General features: G+C 30.7%; 1 protein-coding gene across 1 annotated transcript in view; it reads left to right on the top strand.

The window, feature by feature from the left end:
• The window catches only part of LOC148284045 (neuropeptide SIFamide receptor-like), a 219,531-nt gene extending 194,916 nt beyond the window's left edge, over positions 1 to 24,615 (top strand). Inside the window, exon 3 of the mRNA XM_088242750.1 lies at positions 23,853 to 24,615. Within this exon, the coding sequence (XP_088098876.1) occupies positions 23,853 to 24,615 (763 nt within the window). The remainder of the gene's footprint in view (positions 1 to 23,852) is intronic.
• Positions 24,616 to 27,143: the final 2,528 nt, after the last annotated feature.

The raw sequence follows: 27,143 nt of genomic DNA, 5'->3' as shown, positions 1-27,143 counted from the left end.
AAAACATTTGTATATAACCACTTATCGACTTTTCTATGTCTACCGGTTTCGAGACGTGCCCGTCTCTTCGTCAGCACACCAATTAAACCAACATGCAAAATCCACTATACACCTTCACGATAGTTGTTACATAAAAATATAAAAGTTACACAACGTGCATTTTGATAAGCACATGCACTGATTAGGACAAACACGCACTGATTAGATTGTGAAAATATTTTATGTTGTTTTAAGGAATAGTAAAAAAAGACGAAGAGACGCGTACGTCTCGAAACCGGTAGACATTAAAAAGCCGGTAAGTGGTTGTATACAAATATTTAATACGCTTACGCAAATATTTTTTTATTTAATAAAAAAGAAATAATAATAATACACATGTGTTTTTAGGCACTTTAACATACTATTAATTAATAAGTTCAAATGTCATAAATTAAAAAAATTAGCTTGAGGAAATCAAATACCTACGCGGTGATTTTGTCGTAATTTTTATAATACATAAAAAACATTTAATTTTCATTAAATGCATGGGCGGAAGAAATATTTTATAATGATGCTAGTTTTTTACTTTGAGTCGTAAAAAATATGCAACGCACGCCGAAGTAATAAAAACATAAATGCATTTTTTTATCGGGCTACAGAATTATTCGATCGTTGATATTAAAAGCCACTTTTAAGTGAATGTCAACCAAAATTGCTTGTCTGTAAAAAACTGACTTTGAATAATGATGTGTTGGTTTACGTCGCTGCAAAAATTCTAACACAATAAAGTACTTTACCATCCTATTTCTTATACCCTTTCTTTGTAAAGATTTAAGTCATTTTCACATCTTTATTATTTAGATCTATAAAATATTAACAAAAAATCTTAATTCTGAAAAAAGTATTTACCGACTGTTTCCCTTCTGAGCTATATTTTTTCAAGAACAAGAAATATTATAGGTCTAAATGGAATATATGTAAAAACAGTAACAGAAATTGTTTTTTGTAATCCAAATCAAAAATACGCATATTTTGATTATGCAAATGAAGAAACCATTAAAAATCATTGATCAATAAAAAAAATTAAAATGAAGAAGTTTGGTGCTACGAGAAATTGGATAAAAAATGTTTTCTTTACCGCGCTAAAACCAGAGCATTAAATTGTATGGCGAAGTTTCATGAAAATGTATGGATAGAAAAATATAAATGATTTTAATAAAAACAAATTACTTTGAATGACGTCCTTCAAATCAACCAAAGGTAGATTTCCGGGTTGTGACAAGCCAATTTACTAATCAGCAGAACTCACCAAAGAGAAGTGATGTCGCACACGGAGTAAATTTAAAATTACATAACTGTAAAAAATCATAGCGCTAATAATACGAAACCTGCATTTTTATTTATTTTAATTTTTTTTAGTTTGATAGTTTATTAACAAATAAAAAAATATTTAAAAAACGACTCAACTTTCTCATTGTTCGCTATTAGAGTCTGTTTAACGAGTTGGAACTACACCTAGGCTATTTGGGTTAAGCACGCTTTTTATTCCGCTGAGTTTGCAGTCCCAAATATTAAGAATATCTCATTATGAACTTTTATCTTAATGCTCGAAATGTGAATAAAAAATCACTGCCAGGAGGGATATAACAGACTCAAATATTTGTCTTCAGATATTTAACACAGTTATCTTTAAACTTTCAAGCTTAGTGAACCGGGTTGATAGTAAGTATTTTAGATACGTTTATTGTTTTTATAGCACTTTGAATCCTTCCACCCCGAATAAACCTACACTAAAATCATAGTATTTTTCCCTCGTATAACAAATAATATAAATAAATGACATAATACCCAGCGACTTAAAGTGAAAAAAGACAATTAATTCAGACTCGGGTTATATGGCTGATATGAAATGTGAAAACAAAAACAACACTGAGATGACTTAAACAATCAATAAAGTGAAACAAAGACTATTAGAATTTATAAACTACTTAATATTATAAATTTTGAAACACAAAACGAAATTTTTATAGAATTAGAAAACGTTTTGTACCTAGGACTCACCATGGACATATATTTCAAATAGTCAAAATGCATAGACGGACTCGCCAAAGTAATGAAAACATTACATAGCCTCTTTTACCAAATTAAAAACCACATAACATTAATGGAAAAACAACATGATGTACGAAGCTCATGTAAAAAGCAAACTGGGATATATGTTTGCTTTCTGGGAAACCGGTAACAAGACTAAAACAACAAGGATACAAAGAAAACAAAATAAAATCATTAAACTAATATACAACTTACCCTAATTGACCTCTATGCCTGAACTGTACGAAAAAACACGCCAGTTTGATACGTATAAAATACTTGACGAAAATTGAGACCAGGAAGATTGTACACAAAATTGTAAACGTGAATGACAATAAAATGAGAGTAGCTAAAAAAGTCAAAGTTCACAAATATTATACCAGACAACAATAATCCTAACAAAATTAAACAATTTGAAAAATTATATTAGGCACATATCTTTATAAAATTATCATTAAAAATCACATGATGAATGTACTAATCAGACGAGACCTAACATAGGTTGACATTATAAAACGTTTATTCCGGTTTCTCCCTCAAATGGTGCACAGGGCACTGCATTTGTAAAGTAAAATCAGCGTATTTCAAATCATATGTTACATGACGGTAAGGTGATCATTCCTACGTTTTTGATGCCTGTCCAGAAATAATGGAATATTGCAATTTAAATAACTTTCATAATCAATAGTTCACGTTCACTCAAGATTTGAATCCAGAACCTCAAGAATGGTATGTGAATGCGCCAACACATGCATAATGAAGCAAATTTATCTCCACTCGATGTGCTTAATCAGGGCTTTTACTATCGAGTCGAAAGCACTTTTTCAGAGTGGTTCTATTTCACAAACGTAACTGTATTTTTCTACCGACGGGACCCAGATGTTTTTTTTAACGTTGTATTTAAAGTTCTAATGTAATGTTCTTATGCCTTATTGGGTGTAGAATAAGGACTCATAATGACGATTGCTTCTATGAGATTGGCTTTTTATGTAAAAAGTTTAACAAGATATTTAAAATATTTTGCTTTATGTTAAGCTTCCAAATCCATCCCTTTCTAGGAATAATAAACTTTCTCTCCCCTAATAAAAGTTCGACCTTCAGTCAGAATATCCGCATAGCATGCTTTATGTACTATCCAAATAACCCCCAATTTCACGTAGTAATCTGATCATATTATCATCTTATGTAAACACATCTACTCTGAATATTATATCAAAAATTACTCTGCACTCAGTGTGAAAATGTTCCTTTAAAATATACCCGTTATTCCAAATTAATAGCAAAATCTTAATAATAATTAAAGCGAGTAAGTGAGTATACAGTAATTTTGACTAAGATTAACGAGAAAATCTATCGTTAAATATATCAATGGTAAACAGGCTAAGTGATTTTTGCGCCCCTATAGCCAAAATTAGTTTATTTATTTTATAATTCATACGAAAACATTATATTGTTATGATTGTGGAACAGCGATGCATGTGATTTTTTAAATCTTTACATTAGAGCGGTTCAATTTTTTTTTTGACGCTTTATGTCATAACTTGTTTAGTACAAAAGTATATCATTTGAATCTTGGGTTGGTAATATATGTAATATTTTTTTGTTTCTTACAATATACATAAGAGGTAAAACAGAGTATTAAAAAATTAAGCAATTACAAAGCAATGAAATACATATTAATAGTAAACAAAAAAACCCCACATAGGCATGGCCTGTTCGCGGGTATACAAGAAATTGTTAATTAATTTTTGCTCCTATAATAAATAATGGACAGTTATAATATTTTTGTGTAACATAAAAAGGAGAAAACAAAATATTCTTTAAAAGATTAAATGGTATTTTTTATTAAAAGGAAATTGAAAAAATATTTAAAAAAACATAAAAATATTTCTTATTATTAAAGGGCGACAAAATATATCATAGGAAAAAAGAGTTCATATCTTTATCAATTAAACGAATGAAAAAAAAGTTAATGTCGCGTTTTTCTCACATATATCGTTGTTCTACTATCACGATGATATAATTGAATTGACAATATAATCCTCATTGGAAAACCCGCACCGAGGAAGTCATCTTAAAATCTTAGTAACGGTTGATGTACATATTTATTGTTGACACAAAAAATAGTTTAAGAATCGACTTTTTACATAAATATGCAATCAATGATTGAATTTAAATTACTTGTTTATTTATCGGGTCCGGACTTTTAAACCTTGCCACTCCAATGTGCAGCGACAGATATCGCCTTGTTAGTGTAGTGGCCATCCTCAAATCATCCAATTCACAAGTTAGCTGCATTAGTGGTCCCGCAGCAGATGACGATTATCCTTAACCTCCCCATAATCGCAGCACGGTGTCATCAACCTCCAGAAAACCCCACCACTGATGATTGTATTTGCACTTAGTCACCCATACCCTTAATCTATTGAGAACTTTCCACGTAGGGAAGTCTAAACTTTAGGCGGTATTTGTGCTTTCGGATGACATTATCCAGAACCTGTCGCCGAGTTTCTTTCTTCACAGATCCTCTCTGCATTTTTTCCGCAGAAGTATTTAAATCAATTGTGACTTTGAGAAATCTTCTTTTTGATCCCAGTCTCGAAGAAGCTTTTCGATGGTCGTAAAGTCTAGGGTCATGGATCTGATTTTAGATTTAAACAAATTGTTACAAATCTCAACTAAGCGTATGTAACTTGAATTATATAGTGGCCATTGTCTCTTAGTTAATTGCTTTTAAATCTTTTAATATTTGTTTTTTCTGCTTGTATTTGGAATATACTGATACTGAGTTTTCTCATTAGTTACTTGGCAAATTAAAATGGTATCATCATGGGAACTTAAAACCAAATATAATAATTCATTAATTTTAAATTCAATAAAACAAACGTTAATTTAATGATATTCAATATTTTTTTACACGAAATAAAGTTTACAAATCTGCATAATATGAAATATCAATAATGTAATTATTTCAAATGAATATTACAATTTAATCATCTTTGGTTGTAGGTTAAAAAAAAAAACAAATTATATTACTCATTAAAAATCACGATCTTGATTTTTATAGCATAGTATCATGATTTCGTGAGACCAAAAATAAAAAACAGGATTACTAATAACAAAATAATTTTATATGTTATCCGTTTATTTTTTTTTTTAATTACGTGTGGTTATAAAATGAGTGGGTGGGAGCATTTAAGACTCCAAATGAGATATCTTGAGTTCGCTCTCCAGTTGATTTCATATGTTATCTAAATTTATCTATTGACATAATTTTTATGGCCATTCTTTTATTTTTTCAGTATGTGCTTTGTTATATATTTGCATGTTGTTGCAGGTTCGTGGCAGAGTTGTTGGTTGATTGTTAGCAAACCTGGAATGTTTACATAAAATGATATGTTATGTGTAGTTAGTTTATTAATAAAAAATCTTTTAAGTGTACTTAAACCTTATTTTTTGAACAATACCACAAAATCACCATCGTTATACCGTTTTCTGCTTATAATGGTAAATAAGGTACTATATTTGTACACTGAATTGAAGTTAGATCAGTCATACAATTTCGTGCTAGCTTGAGGCAATGCACGTTAAAACACTATTGAAATAAATATTTTGTGTATTATATTTTTATTTATTGCCAGGAATCGGACCCGGTACCTCAACCATGGAAGGCTAACGCTTCAGCTACGATACGGCGTAGCAGACGTATATCCACTTGATTTTCTCTATAGGATTTTTATCCGAGAGTAGTTATTGAGTCAAAAACACTTGTCTAGATTTTCGGTCCTATTTAACACACAGAAGTGTACAATTTGTTTGCTCAGACACGGAAATAAAATACCAGTCCAGAAAAATCCATGAACACATTTCAGATTTTTTTTTTCTTTTTAATGCGATTTTTTTCTATATTATTGATTTATTTCTTTTTATCGTTATCTGATACTATTTCATTAATTTTATTTAATTTTTTTATACATGCAAAAAAAAAATTTGTATTTATCATCAAATAAACTTCTAATTTCGTATATACTTAAACATTTTTTTACTTAAGATGCTTTTTTCATATTTATATTTTAGAGAATTACAATGATATTTTTGCACACGCTCCTTGGGCGTATTGTGGAGTTAAATAAATAAAAAAAAACAGCCCTTAATCAACCTTATAGCATATCTTAGTTAATTAACGTCAATTTTTGCCTTCAGTGCTCTTAATGTTATGAGTTGACATCCAGTGTTATAACAAATAATAATTTTATACTCTCGTATTAGAATTGTGTTGTAATTACAGCTAAGATATAAACCTATTGCGTTATTCATAGACTAGTTGTATTTACACTATCCGTAAGTGTGAGAACTAATTACCTACGTCTGTTGTGTGGGAGTATTCAGTATTGTACACTACACAGTTCCTTGTTGGGTCGTGTACTGGGGTCAAGACTCTACTATTATATTATAGTCCAGTAGTAAACCTAAGACAAAAACTACAACTGGATTTCTAGTTGGTGAGGCAATATCTCAAACAATTACCTCAGCCAAGGCCGCTCTATGTATCTCTTTACCTGTCGTGTGCTCCTGGTAATCAAAGCTCTTAATAAGTGCATAAACGATCATAATTGATAGAGAATGCCTGTGTGCTTTAACTACAGTCTATGTTACTAATCATAATAAGTATGATTAGTAACCTAGACTGCAGTTGAATATATTTTAAAAAAATATATAAAATGAATTTAGATTATGAATATAATGAATTATGTTTTCGAAACCAACATGGATATTGTGAAAAAATATTTTTATGCATAACTTCAAAAAAAAACAAATAATAAAAAATATTACCCTACAAAAATGCGGCATGTTTGGCCTTGATAAGTGTGACGTCAAGATATGTGACAATGTTCTATTTAAATTATAACGGTCACAAACAAAGTTCAAATTTTACATGAAACGTGACGTATTAAGGGCGTGGCTAATGCAAAGACCGTTGTCGCGGAAATGAAAAATTTTAAATTTGAAAATATTTTCTACGCTTCTAATACTTCAGTAGTACATTTTTTTTTCTCGGCAGTATTTCTTCGACCCTTATTTAAAATTTTAGACTATTTTAAAATCCACGGAAGTTATAAAAAAAAACACATAAAAAATACTAAAAATAATTATACGTGTGAGGGTGAAGAGGTGTGGCAATGTGTTTTGGTTTGGGTGAGTACACTCCATTGTTATTATCATTTACGAATCAAAATAAAGGTAGTAATGAAAACTTAATTCCTTGTAAAACGTTCAAAACCTACAAACATTTTACGACACACACATTTATATAAAAATACAATGTAGAAATTCAATTGGAAGGACAATACAGCGTCCTATGCACCACTGGGCGTGGAAAGAGAAAATGATGATGTTTAAAGTCAAATTTGTAAATGTTATTTTTTCTACAATGTTGTAATTAAACGCTTATAATTACGTGAGAATTTCGTTTGTAATATGATTAGTCATTCATTTCCCTTTGCGCTACTAGGTAATACAATACCGATGCTAATTACATTTAATTGTGAATATTTAAATATTTAGCTAGTATAACATGGGTCAGAAAATGGTACTAGATTTGACCGAATGAATTTTGACTCGTGTATTACACGAATTGGGTAAAATTGAAAAAATCCGAACACTTCCTATTTTGAAATAAATATTTGAACCAAGATCTGCGCGCGCATTCTACGGCTGTCGTACTGTTAACTGTCGACTTCAACTGTCAACGCGTATTTTTTGTTGCTTATGTCACTTAATTTTTTTACCTATTTGTTTTATTTCTTTTATCTTACTTTTTCACATCATCATCATCATCATCATTCCATGTCCTTTCCCTAGTTGGAGCATATGGTACCCACAAAAAGCCTCCATGCATCTCTATCGGCTGCCAACTCCTTCGCCTCCTCTTAAGTTAAGTTCTCGTCTCAAAGTTCTGTCATAAACTGCCGACGTACTGTCGGCAGTGGACGTCCAGGACGTCGAGAACCTGATACCTTGTAAAGTGGACAAGCATAGTTAAGGCTATCAGGAGGCATCCGCAGCAAATGGCGTAGTTTACTTTAGCCTTTTCACTTCACGCACGCTTTATTTTCTAGAAATACTGATTTTAAATAAGGTACCCGATCCATGTTATTTTAGAAATCGAATGTTAATTGTTAATCGCAAAATAATATATTGTTAGTTGTCAGTTATCTTCATGAAATCACTCGTTTTGTGTTTGTAACTGCTAGTTGTCTGTCATAGCACCGTAAACATTAACGTACTGCGCATGCAAAAGCGGAATTTTCAATTCAATTCGGAATTTCACACGGTCCCGTGTGAACAGCAAATAAAATGGCAAAATAAATATTTTACAGAAAACTGCACAAAATCTAAAAATAAAACATAAATTGATAAAAATTTTATTTTAAAAGACAATGAACTCAAGGTATAAAATATGACCTTAAGATTATTAAAAATAACAGCCGTTTCTCACCATAAGCCAAAGTGATGAATCATAAATCTGATAATTATTTTAAATTCTTCCGGGTGTATGTATATATCAGAGGCGGTTCCTTAGTATGTGCATAAGTGCAGTGCACTGCCAAGTAAAAATTTGTGTAAATAAATTGGTAATTTTATTGATACTACAAATATGTTATAAGTAGGTAGAAAGAAACAGGGAATCGTTGCAATATTATTTATTTTATTTTATTTTATTTATTCATATTTTTCGCTTACAAACTATAAATTAATAATAAAAATAATATGACCTCACTGGGGTTTCCCGTGCCGAGGACACTTAACAATTTAGTTTTTTTTTATTACATTTGAGAATAAACAAAGAAGACTCACTTAAAAAACAAGGTATTTATATACATCTATATTATTTATATTACAAAACACACAATGAAAACAACAAAAACCTAACATAAGCCATACAATTGTGGAGCAGTTGATTCAGCATTGGTATGGGCGAATGAGACAATCCATTTTACTTCTACCTAGCTCCACTATCCATTTTTTTATAGCCTTTTTAAACATTTTCTCATTACTAATTGCTTTAATAGATAGTGGAAGTAGGTTATAGATTTTAATTGAATAATACTCAAAATCCCTTTGTCTGAAAGTGGTATTAGTTTGTATTTGTTTAAGTTGTTTATGTGTTGAGGATCTAGTGATTATATTATTTGTATGTGATGTATTGTGGGGGTTATGTCTTTCATTTGAGTAAGAGTGGTGTTTGAATCTATAAATGAGTATTGTTTTAGCGTATAATTGTTTTGGTGTCATAAGTTGTGATTTATGGAATATTTCTTCAGTAGATGTCTGTATCGGGACTCTGAGTATTATTTTAATGATGGATTTTTGTGCAACCAATACGCTATTTAAAACTGTGTCACTCGCACCACCCCAACCGATTATACCGTACTCCAAAATTGATTGGCACAATGCAAAATAAATCTTATATACGTAAACATCATAATATTCAATACTAGCGCCAAAAGATCTAGCGAAATCGACTCTAGCGGACGATTTTCTCATCTTGTCTACGCATGCGCAATCGTCCCAGTGCATATTCTGTTTTGCACAATCTTTTACCCTGAATTTGTAAGAACTATATTATATCTCCTAAAATCGTCATTTGAGCGAGACAGACAATGCTTCATACCGATGAATTGTGCGTTAGAGGGAGAAGATAATATACATATTCCGGGCATTGCCGACGCATGCGCAGATTTGAAGTTCGTTTGAAATGTCACTTTGAACATGCGTAATGACATGATATTAGTACAAATTTAGTTAACTATAACGTGCGTATTATGTTATGCGCATTTAGCGTTTCTAGTTCCGACGCGCGGGCTGTCATACTAGTGCTCGTTTATCACGTCAGACCTTTCATAATATTATTGAACTTTATAATATACAAGTTGACAACATGTAAAAAAATGCACTGCCAATGGTTTCGGTCAGGAGCCGCTAGAGGTTTATATATATATATACATATATATATAATATGTGCATACATATATAATGTTGTCAGATTGTATAACAATACACGAAATAGGGCCTCTATGAAATGTTTATTATTTAACTTTTTTTCACTTTTCTATTTATTACACAAGGGACCTAAACATTAAGGTTTTTACATGTAAATAAGATTATATACATTTAAAGATGCAGTTATTCTTCATAACGAGTAGTAATTAGGGTTATTTAATATTCGAAACATAGAATTAAGAATAGTCCAGAAGGAGCGTAGAATCATATTTGAATACATCGGACTGTGTCCAATAATCCCCCCACTATGGCCAACTTTCACCGCGTGCATTTATGATGTCACTGCGTAATGTTACTTGATGGGAAAAAAAACATAACACAAATGTAAGGTAAAAAAAAGCAATTTGTTAATTTTTATCGCCTTTTGTTTGACGTGCGTATGCGGTTTCTGGACTATTCCTATGACCCGAAATAATAATAATTTAGAATTACCGGGAAAACACACTGAATTCGATTCTAACAGCAAGTTTCGAAAACAAGCTTGATTTAGTGGAATTTGTTGAAATGTAGAGAAAAAAAACATCAGAAGATAAAATAAAGGAAGCTATAAGTTATACAGTTCATATGAAAGTTCCACACAATGCGACAACATTTATCAAATTTAAACAACGATGTTCAATTATTTGAGACCTCAGGGAAACAAACAACCAATTGAACGTAGTTATGCAGAAAGCAGACAGTTCACAATTTTGAAAATAAAAGATGTTGGTCTGATCGGGTGCAGTAAATAAAATCTAATCTTTGTTTTGCTAAAAACAACCAGACCGTTTTCATACAAAAAACTGTTCTAATTACCTTTTGAAAATAGTGTCGATCACAAAAACGGCATTTCTCGGTTTGCAAAAAACACCCACGACACTAAAAAAATCTTTCGGTACTTAACTACGTTCAATTGAACGTAGTTATGCAGAAAACAGCCAGACATAGAAAAAGTGAAACTGAGATAATTGCACCTTTGTGAAAAGAACGAATAATCAAATCTACACAACGCCAATGGTTGGAATATTTTTGACTATGACAAATGATAAACAATGAATATTATATTAAATTTTTAATACTATAAACTAGAATCTGATTATATGTTTGACCAGTTTAAATGGTCATTAAGTACCGTAAGTTTTTTTTGGTACTATGGTGTTTTCTGTGAATTAAAAAATGCCGTTTTTCTGATCGACACTATTTTCAAAAGGTGATTATTACAGTTTTTTGTACGAAAGCGACCTGGGTGTTTTTAGCGAACCCTTAAATTGACCTTACTGCACCCGATAATGCTAATTATATATTCTAATTTATCTCATTTTTTCAAAATTGTGGACTGGCTGCTTTCTGCATAACGACGTTCAATTTGGAGTTGCTTTACAAAGCTTTATTATCTTTCACAGAGAATGAAAGTTTTTTTAGTGACAGGCAATTTCAGTACTAAAATTAGAAGTCGGCTTTCCGATAAAGAGTTAAATGCCTTAACATGCCTAACAGCCATTTTTTCTAAATAACAAGCAAACTATTTAGTCGACTTTTATTTTTGTATATTTTAAGCGATAAAAAAAATATGTTTATTAAAACGATTTTTATTTTATTTTGTCCATCCGTAGGACCTTTTATTCCTTGGCACCTCTTTTATAGGTAACAATGCATTTTTCGTGTGTTTTATTCCCGGGTTCCGCGATCGTTAAAACCCCAGTAGTGGTGCATATTGATTTTTTTATTCTTTATTTGGATAACCAAGAGTTAAAATTATCTTATGTCATATATAAAACAAAACAAATTTCAAATAAGGCAATTAAAGGTTTTCACAAGTGGCATCACAGTAAGCTGAAAAATATTCTCGAACATCAATTGAACAGTAATCTAATGTAAAATTTCTTTGTTTTTTTAATGTTTTTTACAACTCTTTTATTGTAATATAAAAACCCTTTAAATTGTATAAATGGAAAATGTCCGTTAATAAACAAATAAATAACGACTCAACAATCTATTCGTAGCATTCATGGAGGAAGATACAGAGACGTATTTTTAGTTGTAAACTCAGATGCTGATTTTGAATTTGATTACGACATGATTTTCGTGTCTGGTTTCGGAAAAATATTCGACTATTACTTTAATCGAATGCAAATGTCAGGCTAGGTACTATTACCTTAATCGATCTGTTTTACACATCAGTATTTGCGAGCTTCTGACAGTGTTCGGTAAAGAACATTTCCATTTCGCTTTGGGCATTTTGTTTCCACAAATGGACAAAGATTCGAGGTCAACAAGGATTCAGGCAATGTAATTTCAATCGACATGACCTAAATTCGGAATTCATTATTTGGCAAAGAATTATCGAATAAATAAATCAATCGAGATAATCAATCCAAACGGCGTGTTGTAATTTGAAAATTAAAAAAATAAATGTTTATTTTTTTATTAATGTATGTCGGCGTTCCCTGCGTAATACTTTGAAATATTTTTGCACAATCTTTATTTATTATTGATTTTTTGTCCTAATTTTAATATATTTCGTTCGAAAGATGACGAATACTCAAACAGAGATGGAGACCGATACCGGACACACAGTTACATAAGATACAGATAAACATTTACAAGATTTTTTACCAAGTATTGTTTATTTCACGTGAAAACTTAACTTATTGTTAATATTCCGGGCGGATAAGTAATACTGGTGGCTTAACTTAAGCTGGCGCGTCCAAAAAACTCACACTAAGCATTTAAAATCTACAGGATGTTGATTTAAAAAAAATGTTGTATTAAATTTTAATCAAATGTGCTATATACTTTTAAAATTCGGTGTTGGATTAGAGGGTTGTTTATATGAAGAAAAAAAATACAATGGGTTAAGAAAATGTAATATTAATTTACTCAAATACTTTGTTTCAATATTTTATATTTTTCAAATCATTTTTTAAAATGTTGCATTTTACTAATTATAGACCTACCAAGAACAAAAAGCAATTTAAATTTGAAAAAATGTATCTTTTTATAGTCAATTATAGTCAATCTAGAACTAGAATGGAAAATTGTCTAGATTGTTTTAAGTATATAAATAACAATACTTACTGTTTATCAATAAGTGTGTAATACATATTTTCTCCGATATAATTTTATTTATTATTGTTATGATGAACACAAAATATTAAATAAAAACATGCTTGTTTAAAAATAAATACTTACTAAGTAATTGTTTTTTTTGGTCTAACCCAAAAGGGATTTTTAAAAACTTTTAATATGACAATATATAACATAAATTTTTTTTAAATCAGTATTCTGTACATTAAAAATGTTTTTGTGTAAGTTTTGCGAAAGCGCCATCACTACATAATTACAAAATACCTACATATTTATAAACCAGTGTTTTTAATACTCGTAGATATTATTATATTTTTACTATTAGGAATCGCTTCGAAATTCAGACGAACGCAGAAACATCCTGTGTACATTGTTTTACCATATCATTAGCAACTAATAAAGCAATAGTTGTCTATGTCACGTTCATAAGCGCGTCTGAGTGCGAGAGAGACAGATATTATTTTCATAATGCATACGCATTCGCCGTGCGATGTCATACGATGGGCTTATTCACGGATACAACACAACGCGTATGTGTAAGTATTGCGCACGCGCCAGCTTATAAAAATCCACCAGTACGTAAAACGAGAAATATGGATAATTGTTTTTGACTCAATGCCATAACAAATGAAAAAATAGAGTGGAGATACGTCAACCTCAAAGTTTATTTATTTATTTTACTGTATTTAACACTTTATATGCACATTTATCGGCACCGTGGTGTAATGATCAGCGAATTGCTTACTATGCAAAAGGTCCCGGGTTTGATTTCCGGTGTGGTAGATATGAAAAATTATTTTTAAGGGTGTTTTTACACTAGAATATTTTACAGTCCCTAGACTAGTACCTGAAGCGTAAAACTGATCTCCTTACCTTCATGTAACAAAAATGATCAATATACGCTGCGATTTTTGAACCAATGCAGTGCCGTATACATCATTGGGTGTAGAAAGGTAATGATGATGATGATGATACATATACCATTTTCGTACATACAAGGGTGGGCATATTGCCTTAAGGCAATTTCTTCCTACCTATCCAAACCTTTCAGTTTGAGAAAGTTGGCGAGAGAAATTGATGGGTTTTTTTACAAAACTGCTTTACTGAAATTAGAAATAAATAAAATATTTGGATTAATCTGAATAAAATGTTGTAAAATATGGATAACATGTTTTACGCTATTGTGTTTAAAGCAATCTAAGTGTCTCATTAATTTTTTTAACAAAAATTATTACTTAAGTGATCTGATACATTGTTCAATTTATGACGGTACCGGGCATAAGACAATTTTTTTAAAAGAGAAGATCCCGGCAGAATGCTCGTGCGAGGTTTTCCTGTAATTTGAATTATTTCATACTAATAACACGTATGACCTTCGCTCAGATAAATTTCTCCTTAGTGGCCCCAGGAGTGTTTAATTTCCTGGATGAACATATTCTGTTCTCCAAAAAGAAAGCCGTTTTCAGGAGTGTACAATTTTGGACTTTGTCTAAGGGGAGAGAACATTGCAGGAGACTCTTGCGAGACATTGCTTGTCCCGATGCTTATTAAAATTGATGTTGATGAAATATATATGTTTAATTTTGGTTTTCTTTAATAATATGCTTGCTTCCACTTTCCATTGTGTTTTATCTCAACTCAACACAGGGCTCTTGTCTTTATAGAGTTAGCGATACGCTATTATTTTTTTTGTAATATGTAATTTGTATAAATAAATAAACAATGAAAAAAAATGTTTTCTGTAGTAAATGAGAAAATATTCCTAATTCAGTTGTAAAGTTTAAATAAAAAAACCCTTTAATTTTTCCTTGTAGATGGGCAGCCCTAAGGAGACTTAAAACTTCAGATGCACTATGCGGTATGTGGTAGGCAATGTGCTCTATGCACCGTTGGGTGAGGCAAGATAAAACGATGAGGATATTGATAAATATTTGGATGTTTGCCTGGATTTAAACATTAATAAGTCTAATTATATATTTTAGTGAAGTAAAAGAGCCGAAACCTTTTTTAATCTAAATAATTTTTACCATATTTTCTTACCTACTTAAAAATGTCTGAAAACAGTTTTCTTGTTATATTACGAGACTCATATTGTCCATCTCTATTAAAATATCTGTCAATGCCTCCTAGAAAGTTAAATTTAGTACTACTTAGTGTCCAAAATTTAGAGATTTAAAAAATGTTGCTTAAAATAAAAAAGTTTCCAAGGTTTGTCTTTGCTCGTTTAATAAGTTTACCATAGTGCTGATAAACACTCGCAAACTAAAACTAACACTTGGTTTTAATGATGTAATAATACGTTAGTCGCAAGGATTTTCCGTTCCTTTGAACAGGCTAACTTAAGGGTATCTGTTTTCACAAAGCTTTTAAATTAATATTTCTTGTGTATTTGGAAAATTCGGTATAACATTTTTCAAATAATTTTTATAACATTAAACAAATAATGATATATTCATATGTATAACCGTTGTGCTACAAAAATGTAAATTAATGTCCGCAACATAATAAATTTATAGCTGCGTATATGCGAATTAAATTCTGCCAGTTTTGAATTCGAACGAATAATGTCCTATTAACATAAAGTAGAATCTACCCGTAAAAACATTCCCACGATCAAATACGAGTGTACGTACGTATCGAGATGTCAAAAGAGCCGGTTTTGTAGTACCTCGGTAGGTAAAAAAAGACAAAAGTAAAGCAAACCGTATTGGTATTTGTCAAAAATCATAAAAAAATCATGTTCAAACGAGCATTGAATGCTGTGATTGTTTTTTTTTTTAGTTTAAAACGCTTTGAAGTGGCCATATTTGATCATGGAAGCCTATTTAAAATATGAATGAGAACTCTTTTAATTAAATAAGGAACGTAAAAAAAAATTTCAGCGTCACTTATTGGCTCAATTCGTTCATATGACGTCAGAGATGACAAGTCGGTTGGCATTCCGGGGTAGATAGAGGTAGCACATAAGTTAAGTATAACGTTTCGGTGTATAGAGATAAAGATGGCGTTTTTAATTACCCCCAGAAATTCCATGAATTTTACTTTTAAAAAATATTTTTACTATCATGGTAGTGTTTATAAAATTGTTTCATAATATTTCTACTTTTTTGCAAAATTCATACATTTTTTTATAAAGCACTGTTGCGAAAGGATGCTATATGAAAGCGTGCTCTGATGAGAATGACACTGATCTTTACTCAGATAACCCGGTAGCAGGACGTACAGCGAGGAGTTAGGAGGGGGAAAGCATGTAAAATCTAACGTTTGAAATCTGGATTTTTGTGGTTATTGCTGGAAACAAGCGACCAAATAGCAAGAAGCATTTGTAAAATTTGACAAACTTATCATAAATTATTAAACTGTTACTGATGTTTATTTATTGTAATGTTTGCTATCAGCACGGGGAAAAACCGAGACATATGTGAATTATTATTGAAAGAATTTGGAATAAAAATATTATTTACATCTTGGGGTAAATATATCGAAAGCGTGGTAATTTAAAACACCGAACACATCTCAGCAGATATATTTCAGACTGGAATTTGCTTGTTATTTGGTAAGGCATAAAATTGTAACAGTAAGTTTAATTCTGAGCCTTAACAAAGGATCGTTAGTGTTTTGAAACCGGTTGACATATTAAATGTATTTCACTGATTTTATTGAAAATAAATGCGTGGTCGCATTATTTAAAATGGAGTATTTCAAAGATGACGTTTCAAATATTCATTTTTGAATTACGTTTTTATTAGATAGGCAGCTACGTATAAACGCATTGTCACGTGAATACGATAATATATTATGGTGAATTAATTAAAGCTGTTTACGGTTTATATCTAAAGGTTATTCGATCGAAGGTAAAATTTTGCCTAAAATATTATCAATTTTGTTTACTAACGCCTACTTTGTTGTGATTTCTTCCGATAATGCCCTCGACTTCATATAATTTAACAACCTTCCAGCGGTCAACAACTTTATAACTACCTACGTACTCGAACATATATTTTTACTGCCATAAAAAATACCTAATTATGCTTTTACAATATCATCTTTCAATCACCAGTTAGTACAATTAGGAATATTGCCGTCTAAATATTTATTTTTTAAACACACCCAATGGTGCATAGGGCACTGTCTTAACACAGAAAAAGAAACTCTTGTTATATCGATCATTGGTCATGTAATTTTGGGTGCCAGTCCAGGCACAGCGAAATATTTTAGTGAAGGAACTCTCCCCTCATACACGAAAATCTCTTTCAAGACCGTGGACCTTTCTGTGGGTTTCGCTCATACTTAAAAGAAATGTTTTTTTCTTATAAGTATTCAAAAATTTTAATTTCACGAAACGGAATTATAATTTAATTCATATGATTTATTTTAACAATATGCCCAAGGGGCATCAACAAAAAGAATACCGGTAAAAACAAACATAGCATTTATTGAAAAAATTAACAACAATTTTTTTTTGAAAGACATAGAAACCAAAAAAGTATGCTGCAATGCAAAATCAAAATTCAAACATTACGTAATACAAAAAGAGAAAAATATCGACGAAAAAAAATAACAATGAAAAACAGCATGATGTAATTAAAAAAAATATTAAAAATCAAATTGTAAATATATATATTTTTTTTAATTACAAACAATAATGGTAATAATAGTTTAATATTGAAGATAAATAATGAACATTAAATTTCCGTAAGTGTATAAGATAATAATATATATGGTACACATCAGAAATATTTTTTAAAATAATTTCAGAAAGAGTAAAATATACAAAAATACACATCAAAAACAGGAATAATTGCACAAAAAAAAGGCTTTAATCGACTTTAATAATTGGCTTTAGACAATGCATCTAAGAACGTTTTAAAATGAATAATTGTTGTATTAAAAATGCCTACATCACAAGTAAAGTTGTTAGCTAAGGAATGTAAACGCGGAATCGGAACGCAAACAATTTGGTACTTCTAGTAACTTGATTCGGTATTTTGAAGTTAATAAGATTCAGGAGTTCATTGAATTTCATTCTAAAATCTAGGATTCATTGAATTTTATTCTACTGATTTCATTGCTCTTTTTTCTGCGAGTTTGAAAAATTATTATCCAATATACGAAGGACGTATATTGGATAATTTTATTATTTTTCACCACTATATAACTAACATTAATGGTAGCAAAAACTGTGTTTACTTGTAGAGGAGATTAATCGAATATGGAATTGCTTAGGAAAAACATAGTATTAATAGGAAAACATAGTAGTAATTAGAGATTTTGGTATTATTTATGTTTTCATTGTATATATATAATTTACTTTTAAGACTGAAAACGCACACATAATAATAAAACTGTTATTACTTTTTAATATTATTATAAAATACATCATTTACTGTCTTAGAACGGGGAAGCTATCCTAGTTAGGCAGTTTGAGAAAATAAAAAAAATAATAAGAATAAAAAAAATTATTACGTATGACACATAAACATCTTTTAAAACGTAATTGTTTAATATAATTTGTCATCAAAATATTTTTAAAAATAATACAAATGTCCAAAGTGCTCCTAATACGGAATACGGGCGTCTACTAACATTTTTGGGTCGGTCGGTGGGGAAACAGGTACGCTGGGTTATAAAAAGCGTTCTTGCTTAGTTTTTAAGAATCACCGTCATCTCATAATAAGGACGTTTGCCATATTTGGTACATCTCCCTTATTAAATTCAATTACAAAAATTAAAATCCAGTTTGGTATGTTTTATAAATGAAATATTTATATAAAATGTAATATTGCAGTATAAAACCAACTTTCAATAGAACATTACATGCCGACCTTGCTAGAAATGAATTTGGCATTTTATGTATCGTATTCAAAAGCGCTAATCACTACACTTTTAGGCGGACTAATCTTCAATGAATTTAATTAAGAATCCAAGCTTTTAACTCAACTCGATTGCCACTCTCTAGTCAAAATCCTAAAAAAGGATATCGGGTGAAAATTATATGTTTGCTCAGTAGTGTAGTGGTTGGTGCGTTCGCCTACCATGTCTTTAACAACAAACGTGTAACCGATGGTTTCGTCATTGTTCTTGCAGTGAGGAACATCAGCCCTTTGGGAAATTGTAAACAGTAAATATTTTCTTGCGCGCGGTAAAAATTGGAGCATTAAATTGTATTCCAAAGTTTCCTGTAAATGTAGGAAAAAAATAATAAAAAAACATTTTGAAAAAACGAACTACTTTGAATGACGTCACTGGTTCATATTAATCAACCAATGATAAGAGAGTTAGGGAAGATTTTCGGTTTGCTTGCCATGAATGGATCAATGGGCAGGACTGATCGAGAATAAGCGGAAGAGAACCTCTGACGTCACACGCGAAGTCCTTTCAGAAATACGAAACTTTGAAAAATCGAAGCGCTGATATTACTATACATAAAAATTGAATACAAAAAACCACTGAACTTCCTCATTTTTGACTTAAGTATCTGCAGCCTATTGTTTTGCAGCAAACTGTAGCTAATTTCGTGATTGATTATCCTAGAATGGTTTTTATTCATATGGGTGTCTCTGTAAGCGATACAGCGTTATTACTCTGAGCATGTAACGAATGATCGAAATACGCTATTTAAATTTATTTCAACAGAGAGAGAAAACATTTTAGAGAAGGGAATTTGGAAGTCTAGGCATTTACAAGGCTTATGACCTGTCATTGGCTGGTTTAAGTATGTGATTTGGTTCAACGGGATAAATCTCACCCACGCGATAAAGGTTTCAGCTCTTTTACTTCACAAAAGTCAACAGATGGAAGAGTCGAGGAAATGTGGATGTTCAAACTTAAATATCTACGTCAAATTTAAAATGATATTCAAATCCTCGAGTCAACGCTAAATAATCATTTCATTTTCAAATTACAAATGTAAATGTAATCCACCTGTATGTATTTATATGTATAAATATTCATGTGTGTGTGGGTTCACGTTCGGTTCCCTAACCTAGGCCAATGGTATGGGAGTAAGGTAAATGTACCTACACAATGGATATCTACACTCACACACCACCCACACTAGCAAAATGCAACTATGAAGTAGAACGAATCATTTGAATTAAATCGAACAGTTACAAAATCAGCCACGTCCATCTTCTCAATTCACAAATTTAAAAAAGTTATTCAATAATAATATTTTGAGTTTTTCCAAATTTTTGTAGACAAGAACTGGATTCAATTCCCTGACACAAACATCAACAAATGAAATAAGTGAAGGAATATAGATGTTCAAATATAGGCAGAATGGTGAATGTTACACAGTGTGTAAAGTGGCCACTTGAACCAGCCATTGACAGGTCATAAGCCCGGTAGATGCCTAGACTTCTATATTACCTTCTCTTGAATGTTCTTTATCTCTGTTGTAATATGTTATTCAAAAATGATACTTACTAGAAAACATACAATGCAAATTTAAGATGAAAGTTATAAAAAACAAAAACACAAAAGATGAAAATTAAACGATATTTTTTTATACACTACAATACAAAATAATTTGTGCATGTGTACCTACTTGTTAACTGGGATTTTTTGCATAAGTTGAAAGAGTATCATAAAATCCCTCGATTTTTCCAATACATTCTTCAGATGGAACGTATGTATAAAAATTAAAAAAAACAGTGAGTGGAAATATTATGATACGGACATTTAGGTACCACTAATGGACATGACATGACCTGATGACGCTAAAAAGATATATGTTTACTCAGGTGCTCAGTAACATACGTTTATCACGTCCATAAATAGTTCCAAACCATAAGTTATCCGAAAGAATTTTTATCGCTTCGGTAATTATCGACAAGTGCGGCTATTATATATGAGCTAGTTAAATATAAATGATTGGAAACACGTAATGCTTTTCCCTTCACATCAATCCAGAAAATATATGCTGTAATTTCGCCAGAAACACCTATTTACACACACATATCAAAACACGAAGAGACAGGTCTGTCTCGAAACTGGTAGATATAAAAAGTCAATAAGTGGTTATAAACTAATATTTACTGGTATATTAATAATATTTAATGCATAAACTTTGGGGTAAAACATTTTAATAAATGTTATTGAATATTTGTATATAACCACTTACCGACTTTTCTATGACTACTGGTTTTGAGACGTACCCGTCTCTTCATCGGGACACCAATTTAACCAACATGCAAAACCCACTATACACCTTCACCATAGTTGTTGCACAAAAATATAAAACCATCTCGACATGCATTTTAATAATCACATGCACTGATTTAGAAGAGGGGATAGTCACCCTATTAAACTTATTAAGCTTACCCCCTCCCTCCATTCCCTATACTTTTTTCATTAATTCTTAAACAAAATAATATTTTCATAATTTAATAAGTGCATGTTTGTCCTAATCAGTGCTTGTGCTTATTAAAATGCATGTCGTGTTGGTTTTATATTTTTGTGCAACAACTTTGGTGTATAGTGGGTTTCGCATGTTGGTTTAATTGGTATCCTGACGAAGAAACGGGTAGACGAAAAGTCGGTAAGTGGTTATATACAAATATTTAATAACATTTATTTATTTTTAATGGCATGATCATACGAATACAAATTACAAATAATATTGATAGATTACGCGTAATGTTTTTTTGAATTAAATAAATAAAAATTGTTTATTTTTTTCTGAGGAAACGCTTTAATATTTCCGACTTTGGTTTTTTATTATTTATTAAGCCGCACAAAGAACCGGTTTCGTTGAACATGAGATTTTCGATACCTTGAAATCAGATTCGATGTGGAAAAGAGTTTATATCGACACCGCAAACGCGAGCCTAAATAATATTATATAAATGTGTAGGTATACCGCAACTCAATGTCAAGTACGCCGTTCTGATTCTCTGTTTTAATTTACGAGAGTAAATTTGTATTTCCAATGGTGTCATGGCGAGAAAATGTTTTTTAAATCCGTTAAGTGCTCAATTTACATAAAAATTAGATAACTTTTGCGTTCAAAACAAACGGTTTATTGTGTATTTATTTTCTCTTTCAAGCCTTAACCTTCCCCGTAAAGAGCGGGATGATAATCCCCCCTTTTGCATAATTCCATTTATATAATATGCATAACGTTAAAAATGCAAATACAATTAGCAATTTTTTTTTTTACTATTTATTTATTATTTACATTCACTTTTTTTTTTAAACATTTTATAAATAATTAAAATGGTTTGTCGGTAAAGGTCCTTTACATTCAAACATATGTTAACACTACATAGTTGTATAATAATAATTACTACTAACTTAAATATAAGGAGCGAAAAAAAAAGTACAAAAAAATTATGTTTTTAAATAATATTTAGAAAAATATAAAAAAAGCAAAAAATAAGTTAATCTGTATCTTTATCTATATCTATATCTATATCTATATCTATATCTATATCTATATCTATATCTATATCTATATCTATATCTATATCTATATCTATATCTATATCTATATCTATATCTATATCTATATCTATATCTATATCTATATCTATATCTATATCTATATCTATATCTATATCTATATCTATATCTATATCTATATCTATATCTATATCTATATCTATATCTATATCTATATCTATATCTATATCTATATCTATATCTATATCTATATCTATATCTATATCTATATCTATATCTATATCTATATCTATATCTATATCTATATCTATATCTATATCTATATCTATATCTATATCTATATCTATATCTACATCTATATCTATATCTATATCTATATCTATATCTACATATATCTATATCTATATCTATATCTATATCTATATCTATATCTATATCTATATCTATATCTATATCTATATCTATATCTATATCTATATCTATATCTATATCTATATCTATATCTATATCTATATCTATATCTATATCTATATCTATATCTATATCTATAGCTATATCTATATCTATATCTTTTAAATTTGAAACAATAATCATTTTTACACACGGAAATAATTCAATCAACTGTATTTTGAGTATGTCGAAATGTTTATAGACAAGGCTGGATTTCATTCTCAATGGAATTATTATGATTGAAATTTATTTCAACAGAAAGGGAAAACATTCCTGAGAAAAGAGTATGGAAATCTAGGCATTGGCTGGTATAAAGAAAGTATTCACATTAAAAAGTATTTTTAGACCTTGCAAGTAGGTAAAATAATTTAGACAGATGAATCTCACTCACACGAGTAAAGATTCCAGTTTTTGTTTTAAAAAAATATCAGGAGATGGAAGAGTTGATAAAATGTGAATGTTTTAATATAGAAAGAATTGTAACTATTACATAGCGTGTAATGTGACCACTTAAACTCCCTTCTCAAAAATGATTTCCTTCCCTGTTGCAATGAATTTCAGAAATAATTGATACTTGTAAATGTTTTAAATGATATTTTTGTCATAAAAAGTCATTAAAAACAAATTTATTGAGAGAAAAACTTATTTGTTCAAAGCCTTCTGATGTGGTCCATCGTGCTCTAAAGGTTAAAATAGCAATTCTTCAATTAAATCATGTTTAGTTCTCATTATATGTAATTGTAGTTTTGTTTTATATGGTTATTTTATAATTAATATTTTTTGTCTTTTGTTCTCAGATTCCTGGCTATCTGGTGGCCCCTGAAATGCCAGATCACCAAACGCAGAGCTCGCATTATGATCATCATCATCTGGGCAATCGCTCTCACCACCACGATACCATGGGCGCTGTACTTCGATCTGGTAGTCATATTCAAAGACTCCCCGGAGACAAAACTGTGTCTGGAAGTCTGGCCAGATCACTTGGACGGCTCCCTCTACTTCTTGATCGCAAACTTTCTCTTCTGTTACATATTACCCATGATCCTTATATCTATGTGCTACGTGCTCATTTGGATCAAGGTTTGGAGAAGGTCTATCCCGTCTGATACTAAAGACGCTCAGATGGAGCGGATGCAGCAGAAGTCCAAAGTCAAGGTTGTTAAGATGCTTGTGGCGGTTGTGATTTTGTTTGTGCTGTCGTGGCTGCCACTGTATGTAATCTTCGCGAGGATCAAGTTCGGAGGAGAGATCGAAGTCTGGGAAGAAGAGATTCTTCCGATCGCTACTCCCATAGCTCAGTGGCTAGGGGCGTCTAATTCATGCATCAATCCGATTCTTTACGCGTTCTTCAATAAGAAATACAGGCGCGGGTTCGTGGCCATTGTGAAGAGCAAGAAGTGTTGCGGTAGGCTGCGGTATTACGAGACAGTTGCGCTCATGTCTTCTAGTACGAGTATGCGCAAGTCTTCACATTACCACCAGCATGCCTCGGCGCGGCGCTCGCCCCCTGGACAGGACGGCGCTGCCGTGTCCTTCATCTACAACAACACGGGGGTGTAGGCTCTCCTGGACAGCCGCCGGGAAGCGGCCTGCAGTGTTGTGTGGAGCGCCCCCGAGCCGCGGGGCCCCAGCTAGTCTAGCGCCCAGCGCGGCAGTAGGGAACACGTTCGTATCTGGCGAAGACGACGCTTTGTGCTCGATGACGCGTAACGCTTCAATGTATCTTATATTCCTAATTTCACTTTTTATGGTCAGAACAATCTTTACTAATCGAAAATGTATACCTTACAAAAACGAATGTTTTCCAGTTAAGAATGCGCGTCAGTAAACGATCGCTCAACTAAAAATTATTGTTAAAATCAAAAACTATTTTTACTGTTCTATTTAAGCGGATACTTTACGCAAAGCGTATGTATTTAAACAGTGTATTTCTAGATATATAGATTTATTTCACATGTGAGTATAACTCTCATTAAACTATCGTAATTGTTTAAGTAAGAAACATGGGGATTTTCAAAAAAGAAACGAAGAAATGAACTATTAATTTTATACACGAATACTTAATTAATACTTTAAAAATTAAAACATTCTTACTGTATGCAAATCCACTTAATTGTTTTAAGTTACAGATCAACTGAACTGTTGAATTTTAAGAATACGTTTTCTACCGAAACCTGATCAAAATAATTCTAGACAATTAACACATCTTTCAATACGTTTCGTTCAGTAAGTGTTGAGATATTCTCTGAGTAGTTTTAAAGTTACCACGTATTATTGATAAACTATTTTTCTAATAAATAATAGTTAAAAAAACAGTTTGGTTTCCGCTGAGTGGCGATAGCCTTGAAGCTGTTACTTGCACAAAACAACTCTATCTTAATTAATACATCGTTATAACTGGTGACATGAAGTTCAATCTACTAGCAACAAAATATACCTACAAAATAATGATAAATAACAAGTGTATACTGTATATTGAAATAAAATTATTTAGAATTTAAATATTTAACTTGTAGACATGTATTACCAAAAACTGTATATTAATTTATTTTTTTTAAACTTTTTAATTCCATTTTTAATATAAAATATATTTTTTTCATAAATATTAAATAGAACGCTTGAATAGAATAACTTTTGATAGAATAGACAAAAAAAACGTTTTTTTTGCGTCTAAGTCGATTTTTGTAAATTTGGATACGGGGGAAAAAAAGTTTAAATTAAACCGTTTAATAATTTGTTGATTGTTTACCCTTATAACATATTGCCAAAAAAATATTTTGTAATTTCAAGCAAATGAGTTTTGGTTTGAAAAAAAACTAGTATCTTTTTAGACTGTTAGTAATGTAAAGTGTATATTTGAAGCACTCACTTTGTGGTTATTCATTATAATAAAATAAATAAAACAACTTTGTTTTTAACCACTATTTTTTATTTTCCACCAACCGGTTTCAAAGCAAACAAGCTTCTTCTTCAAGGTTTACGTAACTAATGAATTGATTCCTTTTTTTATTTCAATCATGTTCACTTAATGCTACCTGTCTTACTTCGAAAATAATGATATCAAATTACCACCCGTGATGGAACAAAAAAACCGCTTGATTTATTGGGTCCACGTGTAGTATTTAGTTAAAATGATAGAAATAAAAAAAGGAATCAATTCATTAGTTATGTAAACCTTGAAGAAGAAGCTTGTTTGCTTTGAAACCGGTTGGTGAAAAATAAAAATTAGTGGTTAAAAACAAAGTTGTTTTATTTATTTTATTATGTTAGGAATGTATTCAAATTCAAATAAATAAATAAATTTGCGATTTAAAGTATACTAAAAAAATACAAACAAATTAATACTTAAAATATAAGTATGTTCATTTCAATTAACAACATTGGCTAAACAGTATAAATACTAGTAGGTGGAAAATCAGTTGAAATTGCGTTCTATCCACTTAAAAACATTAAAATTACATTATTTTTTATATATTTCAAACGTACTTTAATATGTTAGTTAGATACACGGAGCTTTTGCAACTGTTTATTCAATATTATATTACATATTGCATTTAAGCTCTATTGCCCAGAACAAAAGTGTTTCAAATTTTCGGTTTGGTTTTTAGTTTAACGACAAACGTGTAACGGACGGTTTCGGTTTGCGATTCTCGACCTGAGTACATACGGCCCGTAGCTAGTTTCGTGGTTAATAATCAAAAACTCTGTTAGCCAGTGCCGTATTGTTATCTACTCTAAGCGTCAAAACTTGTATTTGAAAATAACAAATTTATTTATGTTCCTTGCTACATATCGTTTTCAATTAATAAAACAATATACAGTATACACTTAAAAATAAATAATAATATGATTAAAAAATCGCACTTCCTAAATTGTATTAAACTATTTATAATAGAATGAAAATATTACAAAACCTTTTACATTTTTACTTACATGTTTATTGTCTAAGTTTATTTCCTGATAAGGATTTATAAAAATTATTTCTTCATTTCTATTTTGTATAATATCCTCACCTCAATATAACAATTAGAATTAATGTTAAAAGTACCAAGAAAAAAGAGTATGAAATCTTTAAGATTAATAAGGAA

Source organism: Micrasema longulum, unplaced genomic scaffold (genome assembly GCF_059751315.1).
Source record: "Micrasema longulum isolate JH-2025_06_02 unplaced genomic scaffold, ASM5975131v1 h1tg000163l, whole genome shotgun sequence".
NCBI lineage: Eukaryota > Metazoa > Arthropoda > Insecta > Trichoptera > Brachycentridae > Micrasema > Micrasema longulum.
Note: the sequence above shows the minus strand (reverse complement) of the source record. Positions and strands in the feature narration are given on the sequence as shown.